A 15,386-nucleotide genomic window follows, 5' to 3' on the forward strand; every position below is an offset into this window, starting at 1 on the left:
TTCTTAGTAATTCTAATGTGATAATGGCTTTCGAGTCAGAAATTCTTGATTTTTTTCTCTTAGAAAACTTTAATTACACATGATAGTCACTTTACCTATGCGTGTAAATTTTTCATTTGCATACGCCATCTTATAATCATTTTTGAAAATATAGGCTACACTTTTTCACATAAAGCAGAGTCATGAGACTCGACCGATTCTATATCTACACACAAATACGTGCGCGCACACACACATAAACACACAATTACATACCCATGCACAGACACACGTGTAAAGACACACACGGTGATTCAGATCGTTCTTCCCCAAAAGTATTGATTTAATGTTAGACTCAATTTGTTGCACAACTAGGCATTTGATAATTTTTTCAGCTGTCTTTTTTTATTATTATTACTAACTCTGTAATCCTCACTCTCTCTGCTAGTTTCCTAAATCTCTGTAATTTCTTCTTACCTCATACTACTCCCTTATCCCATTTGGCCATAAACACTGAAATCTATACCCAAGCCTCATTTTATTTTTTTTAAATGTTAATCCCAGTTATTTAACACACAGTGTATTGTGTTCCAGGTGTACAATGTAGTGATTCAACACCACATCACCCGGTGCTCATCACAAGTGCATCCTTAATCCCCCATCACCTGTTTCCCTATCCCCCACCCACCTCCTCTTTGGTGACCATCAGTGTGTTCTCTGTAGTTAAGAGTCTGTATCTTGGTTTGTCTCTCTGTCTCTCTTTTTTCCTTTGCTCGTTTGCTTTGTTTCTTCGATTCCACATAAGAGTGAAGTCCTATGGTATTTGTCTTTCTCTGACTGACTGACTTGCTTAGCATTGTACTCTCTAGATCTATCCATGTTGTTGCACATGTCAAGATTACATTTTTTTATGCCTGAGTAATATTCTATTGTGTATATATACCACGTCTTTATCCATTCGTTAGTTGATGGACACTTGGGCCGCTTCCCTAATTTGGCTACTGTAAATAACGCTGCAGTCAACAGGGGTGTGTGTATCCCTTTGAGTTAGTGTTTTTGTGTTCTTTGGGTAAATCGCCAGTAGTGTAATTACTGGGTCCTGGGGTGCTTCTCTTTTTTAACTTTTCGAGGAACCTCCATACTGTTTTCCAGAGCGGCTGCACCAGTTTGCATGCCCACCAGCCGCGCAAGAGGGTTCCCGTTTCTCCACACGCTCGCCAACACTTGCTGTTTCTTGTGTGTTTGACGTCAGCCATTGTGGCAGGTGCGAAGTGATGTCTCCCTGCAGTTTCGGTTTGCATTTCCCCGACGGTGACGATGAGCATCTTCCGTTTCTGTTGGCCATCAGCATGTCTTCCTTGGAGAAATGTCTGTTCGTGTCTTGTGCCGTCTTTTGATTGGATTATTCGGGGTTTTTTGGTGTTGACTTATGTAAGTTCTCCATATATTTTGGACACTAGCCCTTTATCAGATAAGCCATTTGCAAATATCTTCTGCCATTTGTAGGTTGTTTTCAAGTTTTGCTGTTTCTTTCGCCATGCAGAAACTTTTTATTTTGATGTAGTCGCAATGGTTTATTTTTGCTTTTGTTTCCTTTGCCTCAGGAGACATATCTAGGAAAGTATCGCTACGGCCGATGACAGAGACATTGCTGCCTATGGTCTCCTCTAGGATTTTTATGGTTTCAGGTCTTATATTTGGGTCTTTAATCCATTTTGGTTTTGCTTTTTTATGTTTTACTTATTTTTGAGAGAGACAGCGTGAGCAGGGTAGGGGCGGTGGGGTGGGGGTGGGGGTGGCGGGCAGAGGATCCAGAGCGGGCTCCGTGCTGACAGAGAGAGCCCAGCGCGGGGCTCAGACTCACAAACCGTGAGGTCATGACCTGAGCTCAACCAACTGAGCCCTGCCGGTGCCCCGGTTCTCGATCCATTTTGAATTTATTTTCGTGTCTGATGTACGAAAGCGGTCCCGTTTCATTCTTTCGCACGTGGCTGTCCAGTTTTCCCAGCACCACTTGCTGAAGAAACTGTCTTTTCCCTATAGAACATTCTTTCCTCTTTTCTTGAAGATTAACTGGCCTCATGATTGTGGGTTTTCCTCAGTCTGGATTTTCCATTCTGTCGCACTGACTGTGTGTCTGCGTCTGCACCGGCCCCGGACTGTGGTCACGACTACAGCTTTGTTATGTCACTTGAAGTCACACGGTTGCGGTGCATCCAACTTTGCTTTTCTTTTTCAAAATTGCTTTGGCTATTCGGGGTCTCTTGCGGTTCCATATACATTTTAGGATTGCCAAACCTCATTTTAAATAAATGAAATGTGCACTTACTGTTAGGTGGTGTATTCGTAGTAGGTACACCCCCCTGCCACTGCTCCTGGTTGCGTATGTAGGCACATGCCTTACAACAGTTGTCCCCCCTTGTCCCTGAGGGGTGCATTCCAAGATCCCGGGGGGATGCTGGAAACCACAGATGGCACCGAACCCTATATAAACCACATTTTTTCCTATACATACATACCTATGATAAAGTTCAATTTATAAATTAGGCACAGTAAGAGATTAACAATAACTGAGAGAACAATTATAATGATATCCTGTAATAAAAGTTATATGACTCTGGGTCACTCTCTCAAATATCTTACTGTCCTGCATTCACCTTTCTTGTGATGATGTGAGATGGTGGAATGCCCACGTGACAAGGTGAAGGGAGGCGAGTGACGTGGGACGTAGCGCTGGGCGCCCACTGACCTCTGATGATGCATCTGTTCCGGGACCACAGTTGACCACGCGTAACAAACTGGAGAGCGAGATCGCAGAGAAGGGGCGGCTGTATGTTTGAACGTCTGTGTGGGTGGAGCCCAGAGGCTGTCCTTTTCTACATAGACCGCTTCTCAGTCACTTATTGAATGGCTCTTGCAATTTAATGATTTTTCTCCTACGTTTTTCAAGCTGACCTGCTAAGCTATAAGCACGGTCTATAAAGTGTTAATCTACAATTTTAATCTATAATTTTAAATGCAACGTGTTTTAGTGATATCCGGAAGATCACTGAACTACTTTATTGAATTTCACATTACCCAGGATTCTACAGATGCACCCAGACCGTGCGGCCGCATACACAAGTGACAGCCTGCGGAGAGCTCATACCAATAAATTACGATAAACTACTGGGTGAAAGAAAGACTGTCGAGGGATAAGATATCCACACAGTCTCAAAGTATCATCCCAAAGATCATATATAATTTACAAACAGCATGAGAAGGCTTTACACTGGAAAGGTCTGACAGACATCTCAGCCCAACAGACGAAATTGCCAATAACCAGACAACTGGACACTGTGTATTCCTAGTGTATGCAGAGTGCGCCAGGACAAAACATGACCTGTGCACTTTCATGCCAAAAATGCTTCACCTGAAGCCAGTCAAGAAAGCATGTAATCAGGCACCTGGGTGGCTCAGCTGATTAAGCACCTGACTTCGACTCAGGTCGTGATCTTGTGGTTTGTGAGTTTGAGCCCCGCATAGGGCTCTGTGCTGACAGGCCAGAGCCTGGAGCCTGTTTTGGGTTCTGTCTCCCTCTCTCTCTGTCTCTCTCTCTCAAAAATAAATAAACATGAAAAATAATAATAAATAAATAATAAAAATTAAAAATAAAATAAATTGGGGCACCCGGGTGGCTCAGTCGGTTAAGCGTCCAACTTCAGCTCAGGTCATGATCTCGCAGTTTGTGAGTTCGAGCCCCGCGTCAGGCTCTGTGCTGACAGCTCGGAGCCCGGAGCCTGCTTCGGATTCTGTGTCTCCTTCTCTCTCTGTCCCTCCCCCACTTGTGCTCTCTCTGTGTCTCTCAAAAATAAATATGTAAAAAAAAAAAAAAAAACTTTTAAAAAAGATGTTCAACCTTACTCATAATTAAAGAAAACTCAAATGAAAAAAATCTGTTTTACCTACTAGATTAGCAAGAATTGGAAATTATGATAATTATCTAGTATTGATGACAATGAGAGGAAAGTGGACATTCTTACAAGCCATTGGCCGAACTAAGAATGTACTTCTGGCTGAAAGTTCTCTTTGAGCCCCCTAGAAATTGACCCTACAGATCTACATGTTTGCTAACATGTATCAATGACTTTGTTCACTATAGCGATGATTATGAGAGAGAAGGAATCATAAGCAGCTAGAGTCTGCCCCCAACTACATCCGTACAGTGATTACCACACAGCAATTATAAAGACCACAGTAGATATGTATGTGGGGGTATAAAAAGATTTCCAAGAAGAGGCAACAAGAAAGGATAATGAGTAGGAAAGGTAACATGATAGGGGTGGGGTGCCACGGTGGCTCAGGTGGTTGAACGTCCGAATCTTGGTTTCATGGTTTGGGCCCCCCATCAGGCTCTCTGCTGGCAGCACAGAGCCTGCTTGGGATTCTCTCTCCCTCTCTCTCTGCCTGTCCCCCACTCACACTGTCTCTGATTCTCTCAAAATAAATAAATAAACTTAAAAAAAAAGATGATAGGGCTAAAATATAATTACCACAAACATGATTGAGATGAATTTCCCTATTAAATAACAAACTTGAATTACATTGAAAAAAATCTAACAGACACATTAGAATCCAATGAAATAAAAATGCCCTATATAAAGGCATGCTCAAAAATAAATGATGCATATGCAAAAAAAAGAAAATCACAGTAAAATCAATGAATATTAAAGTACACTTGGAAATTCAGAACCTGAATTATACACTGTTCCTGTGTTCATGACAGTGAGCACACTAGTATTCTGTGGTGTATGGCTAAAGCTGTACTTAGAGGATGATTAGTGTCATGCACACTTATTATTAAACAAGAAAGATGAAAGATCATGAACTAAACGTTCAAATGAGAAAGCTATACTGATTAACACTAAAAAAAATTAAATGCAGAAAGTAGAAAGTAGAAAGATAAAATAATTTGTTAGGATAAAAGTAAAACTGTAAGTGAAGCCAACAGCTGATATTTTGGGAAAAAGAAACTGAAGATGAAAATTTCATCAGCATTTAAAAAACTAACAATGACTAGGTCTCACCAGAGTTAAAACGGGTAAAACAGAATGCAGACACATGGAATAGGAGGCATAACCATATATGTAGAAATCATTTAAAAATGATAAAAGACTTGTATGCAAACTCATGCTGTTAAGTCTGAAAAATCATATGAACATATCTCAATCTTTACTGAAAATACTAAATTAAATATCCATTCCTAATAATAACAGCAAACACGAGCTAGGTGACATTTCCTTATCAAAGTAAAGACCATACATCAGAAACTAAAAACACATTTTTTAGATAGTGAAACCCTAAAGATGTAAAATCAGTTACCCACTATCATCACACTTCAGTCAATCCTTACCAATGCAATAATACAAGAAAACAAAATATTAGTGTGTGTGTGTGTGTGTGTGTGTGTGTGTGTGTGTTTGTGTGTGGTGTTTATGGGCATTATATAATAGTACATATATTGTTTATACACATGGATTTAAAATCTATAAAATCATTTGAAGAATTAGAACTAAACTATTCGAAGATGTTCACATTCACGATAAATATGCAAGAATTGTTTCTTATAGAGCAACAATAATCAGATATAAAGTGCAGTGGAAAAGGATCCCTTGCATAGTAGTTAACAACTAAAATTAAACTTAACAAGGAATGTACAAGTACTGCTCAGAAAAATTTTTTCTGGGGGTGACATCAGCAACATGGCCACATAAAATGTCCCTCACTCGTAACCGCCCCCCACCCATCAGCAGCAACAGTCTGGCATCCCACCACAGGTAAGAGTGCCTTTGTAGAACTGTGGAAGCCAGCACCAGAGGGTAAGGGACCCAGAAGGACTGTCGCCTGCCCATGGGTCCGGTAATAGGGATCACACTTTGGTTCAAGCTGTGGACCCCAAAGTGGCCCATGAACCTGCTCTTGACCCTTTTGGCCAGTCTGTTGAGCCCCCAGAGAGCACTGCCTCAGACAATTACCCACATACAAGAGAACCTTTGTGAAGTCCAGGTTTCCCAAGGAAAAGTTCCATGACGCCCACAGGAATGCTTTGGAGAGGGTCAGAGGAGGAGTTAGACTTTACCCATGTCACCCTGCCCCAAGGAGGCACTCAGGGCCAAGAGAGGTCTTCTCCCCCATGATTTCTCCTGCAGGGGAATGTGAGAGCATGTGAGTGAGCACCCAGCCTCCTTGTCTGCATGGGATGCTGCCAGAGAGGCTCCTCCTTCCATCCCGAGTACTGAGTCATGAAATGCATAACGGGAGGTTTGGGGGGGTAGGGGGAAAAGAAGCTGGAAGTGCAGCAGACAGGGCTCTCGGAGGGCAGGAAAGAGACAAGGGTCCTACTGACTGTGCTGTGGCCCCCATTAAGAAGCCCCCCTGGGGGTGCCTCACCTGCATATCCCCCCCAGGCGGCCCCCAGTGCTACATGTGCCTTGCCTACACCCTGTGGCTGGCTCCCTGTGCACACTCCAGATGGTGAGCGCAAGCTCTGGCAGGCAGCTAGTGAGCACATGCAGAAAGCCAGCCCCAATCTGTGGGTGAAGGAGAGACCACAGGCTTGAGCTATGGCTTCACCATTGGGAAAGCCAAAGGAAGGCCATCAGCACCCAGCCGGGAGCCATCCAGAATCCAGAGAAGGCATCCGAGCATAAGAATTCCGCCACAAGAGGGAGCAAGACCTGTGGGGTAGGAGAGAAAGCCTCTGAGCCCAGAGCAGGGCTGTGACAGAAGGTACTGCTTTCCTGAGGCCAGCCAGCACAGAACAGGAGGCAACTGCTACTTTGCCATGAAGACAGCAACACGGGACCACAAGGAACTTGAAAACCAAGGGGACATGATTCCACCAAAGGATCTCAGCAACCTTCCAATAACCAACCCCAAAGACCCAGAGAGCTACACTTTACCTAGGAAAGAGTTCAAAATAGGCGTTTGAAGGAAGCTCAGTGAGAAGGAGGGGCACCTGGGTGACTTAGTCGGTTACGTGTCCAACTTGGGCTCAGGTCATGATCTCACGGTTCATGGGTTCAAGCCCTACATCAGGCTCGGTGCTGACAGCTCAGAACCTGGAGCCTGCTTCGGATTCTGTGTCTCCCTCCCTGTCTCTGCCCCTCCCCCACTCTCTCTCTCTCTCAAAAATAAAATTTAAAAACTTAAAAAAACCACATCTGAGCATCGGAGCATCTGATGAAATTGGGGAAATGATACATGAACAAAATGACAAGTTCAACAGACAGAAACAATAAAGAACCAAATACATTCTGGAGCAGAGAACAGAGATAGAAAGCATCCCCATCAGATTGGATGAAGCAGAAGGAAGAATCTGTGATCTAGAAGAAAGGAAATTTGAAATTATCCAGTCAGAGGAAAACAAAAAGAAATTTAAAAAAGTGAAGAAAGCATACCGTCCAAGGAAACGGTCTGTGAATTATGAGAGTCTCAGAGGAGAGAGGAGGTAGCACAGAGAAATAGTGACTGAGAACTTCCCAAGTTGGCGAGAGATTTGGATAGTCAAGTTGATGAAGTCACCAAACAAACGCAATTTAAAGAGATCTTCCCCAAAAACACATTCTAATAAAACTCAAAAACCAAAGAATCTTAAAAGCAGCAGGAGAAAAACCACACTCATAAGGGAATACCCATGAGGCTGTCAGCAGGTCTCCCGATGGAGACCTCGGAGGCCAGGAGAGAGCAGGACGAAATATTCCAGGTGCTGAAAGGCAGATCCTCCAATGGAGAACACTCTGCCTGGCAAAGGTGTGCTTCAGAGATGAAGGAGACAGACCAGACTGAGGGGGGTCCTCAGCTCTAGGCCAGCCTCACAAGAAATGCCACCAGCTCTTCCTCGAGCTGACACGAAAGGGTGCTAATGAGCGACGTGAACGTGTATCGCTGCACACAACACAGCAGCAAAAGTAGGCGCGTCCAGATTCCTCTAACACTGTAATGAGGTGGGTGTTAAACTCTTAACTGTCTAGATTAGAGGACAAAAGTATTACAGATAACGATAGGTACAATAGTTTGTTGATGACTACACAATATAAGAAGAGGTCAACTGTGACATCAAAAACATAAAATGGGGGCAGTAAAGGGTGGAGGTTTTGTCTGGGATGGAAGCTAGGTTCTTATCAGTGTAAAATAGATTGTTACATCTGTACAAGGTCTTAACAAGGCTTGTGATAACCCCAAAGAGAAACCCACCAGGAGAGAATGAAGAGGGTCAGAGCACACCCCTGTGGGAAATCAATTCACAAAGAAAAGCAACAAGAGAGGAGGAAAGGAACAAGGAACCACAAAAAGAGCTGTCAAACAACAGGTCACTTCTCCAACCCAAAGGCGAGAAATGGCTAGACGGACTAAGAAAAGAAGATGAACTATACACAGCCCGCGAGACTCGCTGCAAGGACACACAAGCTCCAAATGAAGGGGCAGAGAAAGTACTGTGTGTGCACGGAAGCCCAAAGAGAATGGGGACGCCCATGCTTCTCATCTGACAAAACAGACTGTAACTCAAAAGCTATAACAAGAAACAAAAAAGGTAACTAGATAACGTTAGTTATCTAGTTGGGGTGAGTTCATCAAGAGAATATAACAAATTAACTCAAAATGGATTAAAGACTTAAATTTAAGACCTGACACCACAAAATTTCTAGAAGAAACCCAGGAAAAGTCTCCTTGACATACGTTTTTGGCAATGGTTTTCTGGATATAACAACAAAAGCAAAAATAAATACATGGGACTGTGTAAAACTAGAAAGTCTCTGCACACAGCAAGGAAAACAGTCAACGCAGTGAAAAGGCAGTGAATGGGAGAAAATATTTGCTCGTCAGATCTGATAAGGGATTAATTCATATCCAAAACACATAAAGAACTCGTAAAACTTACCCAAAAAATCTGATTAAAAATAGGCAGAGGAGCTAAACAGACACTTTTCCAAAGAAGACACCCAGGTGGCTGAGGGGCACGCGAACACACGAAGAGATGCTCATCATCAGCATCAGGGAAAATGCAAATCGAACCAGAGAAGAGCGCCTCGCACCTGTCAGAGTGGCAGTGATGAAAAAGACAAGACGTAACAAGCGTCGGTGCGAATGCGGACGAAAGGGAGGCCTGTGCACTGCTGGCGGGAGTATAAATCGATGCAACCTCTGTGGCAAACAGGACGGAGGCTCCTCAGAAAATTAAACACGGGGGGGGCCCCGGGTGGCTCAGTCGGCTAAGCGTCCGACTTCGGCTCAGGTCACGATCTCGCGGTTCGTGGGTTCGAGCTCCGTGTTGGGCTTTGCAGTGACAACGCTGAGCCTGCTTCAGATTTTCTGTCTCCCTCTCTTTCCGCCTCTCCCCCTGCTCGCTCTCACTCTCTCAAAGCTAAATAAACATTAAAAGTTTTTAAAGGAAATTAAAAATAGGATATGACCCAGCAATCCCACTTCTGGGTGCTCATCTGAAGGAATCGAAGTCAGTATCTTGGAGACAGAGCTGCGTTATTCACAGCAGCCAAGACATGGAAACAACGTGCATGTCCGTTGAAATAAAGAAATCCTGTTGGTGATGACACAGAGGAGCCTCTAAGGGCATTGTGCTAAGTGAAGTCAGTCAGCAACAAATAGCATATGATGTCTCCTACACGTGGAATCTGAAAAAGTCGGACTCACAGAAACAGCACGGTGGTTGCCGGGGGCTGGGGGGAGGGTGTGAGGTGGGGGGGACGTTGGTCAAAGGGGTAAACTTCCAGTTACAAGAAGAGTACGTCCTGGGGTGTCGTGTGCAGCGGGTGACCGTCCTCAGAGAGCCCCGTCTCCTGCGCAGCAGTTAGACGCGGTGGCTTTCCTGCTCTCTCCAGCCTGGTCTGCAACAATTCAGCAGATGTCTTTGCTGACAAGCAAACGATCATCTTTATTTGAACTTTATTTGAACCTTGGAATATTTGCTTATACGTATGTTAAAGTTTGGGGGTTCCGACTACTGTGCCCTTTTAAAGATGAATCGTGTGAGTAGAATACATATTTCACAGTTCGGAAGTACGGCAGCCTAATGGCGAATAGACGTTAGACCCAGGAAGCACCCGTGCGCCCCTGCCTGAGCGGAGAGAGTGGTCATGTCACCCAGAGGGACTTTATATAAGGGTACCTTGTGTCTTGGTTTGATAGGATACACTGTTTTATAAAAATATTTAGATAGCATTTTTCTGTGAGAGAAACGATTTTATTACTTTCGTCAAGAAACAAACTTGTATGTTTTAAAAAAAAATTTTGAACTGTTTTCCTTGAAATACCTATAAAAGTATTTTGTTGAACATAAGCTTGCCCAGTAATATGCAGCTTTAAAATCTAGAAAGCTCAGATGAAGATATTTGACATAAAAATACAACTCCTGGTCTTGGTCGCTCATCACCCCTCCTGCCGGCGTTCCAGAGCTAAGCATGTGCGCTCCCAGAGCTAAGCGGGTGTGCTCAGGTCCAGCTTCAGGAGTTTTCCTAGTAATCCCCTCTTTAGAAAAAGCAAATTCCAAAGCCAGAACGAACAATGACTTAATCAAGTCTCCTCTGGGTGGGAGCCTCACTTTGTAGCTTTGTAATGTAGTCAGTGACATTCCAGAAATGCCAGGTTTTCCTACAGAGGCTCGCCTTTCGGCCTTTCGCCTTTCGGTGCTGCCTTGTGACGCCTGTGCCTTTTCAGAGGCCTGTTCGCTTACTGCCCTGCCCACGACCCGAGTGTGCACGGAGCTGCCTGTCCGCGAACGGTGAGAGGTGGCATGTTTGAAATCTAGAAGCTGGAGAGCCTACAGAGCCAACTGTGCAGGAAGTATATGCTGTCCTCAGGGAGGAAGAAGTCTGCACTCGATAGGAAAGGAAGGCAAAGAGGGACTGCAGTGTGACATTCGAGACACAATAAATGAGGAAGTGCCTGTTTCGTCTCAAGCTTCAAGATCTCGCCGAGATGGGTATGCGTTTAATACCGTGGATTAGGTGAGCTCAGGTCATTCTGTTTTTACAAACTGACCTCTCTTACCTGTAACAGAATTGCGGCCTTGCGTGCTCCTTCCTCTGTTGCGGGGGATTAACGAGACCTCTCCTTTAGTTTCTGTGCACCAGTTGGGTGTTGACCGATCAATAAAGAGGTGGTCTTTCTACAAATGTTAATGCTTCCATACGCTGAGAATCCCTTTTTTTTGCAGATTCGCCTTGCTTTAAAAAAATATCACCGGCACATTCCCAACTGACCCAGAGCCAAGTGATGTCGTGTTACAATGTGGGCTCTTTTAAATAGGTTGTGGAAAGAACAGAACGGATCAAACGTTGGGTTTTGTCCCCGAGAGTGTCAGAGAATGAAGCTGGCACCGCCGGGGACAGCGCAGCAGTCCTGGGGCTCTCTTGCAACAAAGCTCAGTGAACTCAGATCAGAGCCGCCCGGAAAGGTCAGGAAAGCCGCTGTGCTCCTGTCCCCGGTGTGAACAGAAAGCCCCAGTGTTGCCCAGAAGGCAGTGGTTGGTCCTTGAGGCCTTTGATCCTTATCTAGAAATTCTGCTAGCACATGTCGTACAATTGAGGGATGGTCTTTTATTGCTGCAATTAAAACTTTTCAAATGCATTATATTATCTCCACCCAAGCTAAAAGTCCTGACCGTTGTTTAAAAAAGTAAGCTTAGCGATTTGTCAGATGCTGTGGTTGACTTTGGGGGCTGCCCGCTCCCACACCCTCCTACATGAGATTTCCCTTACTTTTTTCATTTACATCTCACCAAACAGCATAATGGTCTTAAAGTTTGTTTAGTCCTGTGACTGCCTTTATCACACGGAGACGGCAAACATTCTGTTGCTAACTTGAAGTGGCTCCAAGCAGCAAGACTGGGAGGATATTAAACCAGTAAAAGCTTATCAACTGATTCATTGATATGCTGTAAATTCCAGCCTTTTCATTTTGCTTTTGAGGGTGGTCATAAGTCAACACATTAGTAAGCAATTTGCTGACATCCAGACGGATCACTTAGAGAGGCCTCCCGGGCAGACAAAGTTCACCTGGGTACTTTTGTTAGTAGATTGTTTTTAATGTTTAGCCAGTAATGTTACTGGTAAATGACCAGTAATTGCTTTGCATATCAATAACCTGAACTCTTAGTTGATTTATCCAATATCTGAAGTATGAGACTTGAAAGGAAAAATGTATGAAGACATTCACTCTCTTTAAAGTGGAATATTTTATACATTTTGTTCCTGTCGAGTGAATAATATTAACCATTGGTTTAAAAACTAGAACTCAATTTTTTTTTTTTTTTTTTTTTTTTTTTTTTTTTGGCCAGTTCTTGCCCTTTCAATTACTAAGGGCCATCTGACCCTAATAACAGGAAGGAAGTAAAGAAGGACACCGAACACATAAGAATTCGAGATTTAAGAAATAGTTAATCATAGCTACACTTCGGACGTGGCTCTGAATTGGCCACAATAGGTGGTGGATAAGTACACGGTGATTTAACTTGGTAATATCACCCTTGCTGGCTTTGAATGTGTGAAGCTACAAGAATAAGGTCACGCCGGTTCACTTTTAGACATTTGCCGTAGATACATACTGAAGGATCTGCAGTGTATGTATTAACAAGCTAACGTCAATGGTATGATCGTAAGCTAAACGCCAAGCTTACTGAATCTTGGTAGTTGGAAGCAGCTTCAAAATCATTCCTCATTGGCATTGTTCCTTTTTTTTTTTTTTTTTAACGTTTATTTATTTTTGGGACAGAGAGAGACAGAGCATGAACGGGGGAGGGGCAGAGAGAGAGGGAGACACAGAATCGGAAACAGGCTCCAGGCTCTGAGCCGTCAGCCCAGAGCCCGACGCGGGGCTCGAACTCACGGACCACGAGATCGTGACCTGGCTGAAGTCGGACGCTTAACCGACTGAGCCACCCAGGCGCCCCATATTGTTCCTTTTTTTAAATCCCAAAAAAGATATTTTGCTACACCCCTTCAGAATCTGTACGTTGGGGGATATAGGTGTCCTCCTTTCTAATCTACCAACGTCAAATCAGTTTTTTTTAATGCATGCGAAGGGCCTCGGCGCGAATCAGATTCGTCCCTGAGTGTGAGGAGCTCCTTCCAGGCGCTAAGAAATACACCCAGAAGGGATGAGAGCACCCAGCCGATGGCAGGTGCCCGGGAGGGGCCGGAAGTGCTCTGCGAGAGTTGAGCGCGAGCTCATTTGCTATGAGCCCACGCACGCCGGGCGTCCTCGCGGTCTTCAGGAGTCATTCGAGCAGGGGAGTCATGGAAACGGGAACGTGACAGTTATTCATGGGACTCTGTCAGCGACTTTGGCCGCCTGGGAAATTCCTACGGGGAAGTAATGAGAGGCCCCAGGGGACCTCGGCCTCCAGACAGGCCCAGGACGGGGGGTTGGGGATCAAGGCAGAGGTGGTGAGGGCAGTGCTCCCAGAAGGCCACTCGGGCATCAGAGGAGAGCTGGAGGCAGCCCGGGCTCCTCCCACCACACAGGGCCCCGCCCCCTCGTTCCCACCCGCTGCCTCCCTCGAAGCTGTCAGACGCCCCGCCCCGCACACACCCTGTTCCCCTCTAACTCTGAGCCCGCCCCCCCCCCCCACCGGGCTCCCCTTGTTCCCACCCTGCCTTCCTGCACACGGGCACCTGGGTCCGGGGCTGGCCCCGTGTGCACCGTGGGACGGCCACGCTCCCGGCCCGTTAATCGTGCGGCACGCAGACACTCCACGGTAAAGTTATTCAGCCCAGATTGAAGACGCTGCATTTTAATAGTCCTTAACCACCGTTACACATAAAAGGAATTGTTACTTTTCTCATTTATGAAATGCTTTTAATTTCACCTAAGCAAGAAAGTGTGATTTGTTAACAAGTGTGAAAATGACATTACATCTGTTAGGCAGGCCAGTAGATATGAAATATAAATTAAATCACACTGTGGGGCACAGCACTCCAGATGGCTTCCAGTGACCGATGCGTGCGGTTCTGTGCTTTACAAAACCCGTCCAGGTCCCTCCCTGCCCCCCAGATCCCCAGGGCCAGCTCCTTGAGGGGGGCCCCTCTCCGCTGCACCCACCTTCCCCGGGAGAGACAACAGTAACTTGTGTCGTTAACGTCAACTTCAAAAAGTAGCGAGTGTCACGGAAATACAAAGAAATGGAGGGGACAGGAAGTGAAATGGGGAGCACGGGGTTCGGGGCAGGTAGAGATGGGGGTGCAGACACAGACGGGATGGGGAGCAGCTCCCGGGAGCACAGGGGCAGGGTGGGGAGCAGCCGCCGGCCCTTGCTGAGCTGAGGGCACTCAGCAAAGGGCTGGGCTGGCGCAGTCCGGGACCACCGGGACCCTTGTTCCTCACCGGCCACTACCCGGCTGCCTGCCCACCCGTCGTTCTGCCCTGGTGTCTTTTGTCTGCTATTAAATGTTGTTCCAAGCAAAGAAGAATGTTTCAATTATTAGCTTAAATTTTATGCTGTGCGAGGCCAATTTTAAGCGCAAACACGAAAGCATTTAGTTCACGTGTGGAACCTCCAAAAGTACACAGTGTGTGTCTCCTGCCTCATACGTGTATATCTAACGCTTACCCACACAGATAAATTGTCCAATAAAACGGGGTCTGAGCCCTCGGCGCATGGCAGGGAAGGGACCCTGGATGTCCTCGTGTCCCCCCTTCCTTCTGTGCCGTCGCCTCCCATCTAAGTGGCTGCAAGGAAGCCACTTAGATGTGACGCGCCAAAAACAGGACATGAAGGCCGTGTCCAGGAACCAGAATTCAGGAGCGAAAGAGCATGGGGACGGGGCGGCAGCTCGAAGCAGACAGGCTACGAATTTTGCACATGGGAATGATGCACAGCCTTCAGAAGCCCCAGGATCCCCAGTGTGATTAAAACACTAAAGAAGAAGGGCATGTCTAGTGAAACTACAGCCTTCTCAGAAGTGATGGCAGAAGCCGGAAGACTGAGCACAGCACCTCTGGGACTTGCGTGAGGCACTAACAGCCTCAAATGCCACACACACCAAAGGAGGGTTCCAGCGAGAAGCATGGCAGGGCGTCCGGCTGGCTCGGTCGGAAGAGCAGGTGACTCCTGACCCCAGGGTTGTGAGTTCAAGCCCCACGCCGGGCATAGAGATTACTTAACAAAATAAAAAAGAAAAAAGAGAGGCAAAGGAAAGACAGTTTCAGACAAAAATGCCTTCACTAGAGGAGATTCTGAAAGGTGCCTTTCAGGAAGAAAGAAAATGATCCCAGGTTCCAAGATGCAAGAAGGGTGAAGTACAAGGTGGTAAAAATGTGGACGAACCTAACAGGCACAGACTCTGTAAAGCAGGACCACTAACGTCTTCTAGCGTAAAAGAGAGGAAGAGACAGCTTGAACACACAGAATC

At 45.6% G+C, this 15,386-nt stretch overlaps 1 protein-coding gene across 4 annotated transcripts in view; it reads left to right on the forward strand.

Moving 5' to 3' along the window:
• RNF32 (ring finger protein 32) overlaps nt 1-15,386 on the forward strand; it is a 36,363-nt gene that overhangs the window by 12,278 nt on the left and 8,699 nt on the right. Inside the window, exon 7 of one of the 4 annotated variants that reach the window (XM_030308900.2) lies at nt 10,693-11,221. The exons of the other annotated variants lie outside the window; for them this stretch is intronic. Within the exon in view, the coding sequence (XP_030164760.1) occupies nt 10,693-10,776 (84 nt within the window). The 3' untranslated portion in view covers nt 10,777-11,221. Of the gene's footprint in view, nt 1-10,692; nt 11,222-15,386 lie in introns of those variants that run through there. 4 annotated transcript variants of the gene reach the window in all.

Source organism: Lynx canadensis, chromosome A2 (assembly GCF_007474595.2).
Source record: "Lynx canadensis isolate LIC74 chromosome A2, mLynCan4.pri.v2, whole genome shotgun sequence".
NCBI lineage: Eukaryota > Metazoa > Chordata > Mammalia > Carnivora > Felidae > Lynx > Lynx canadensis.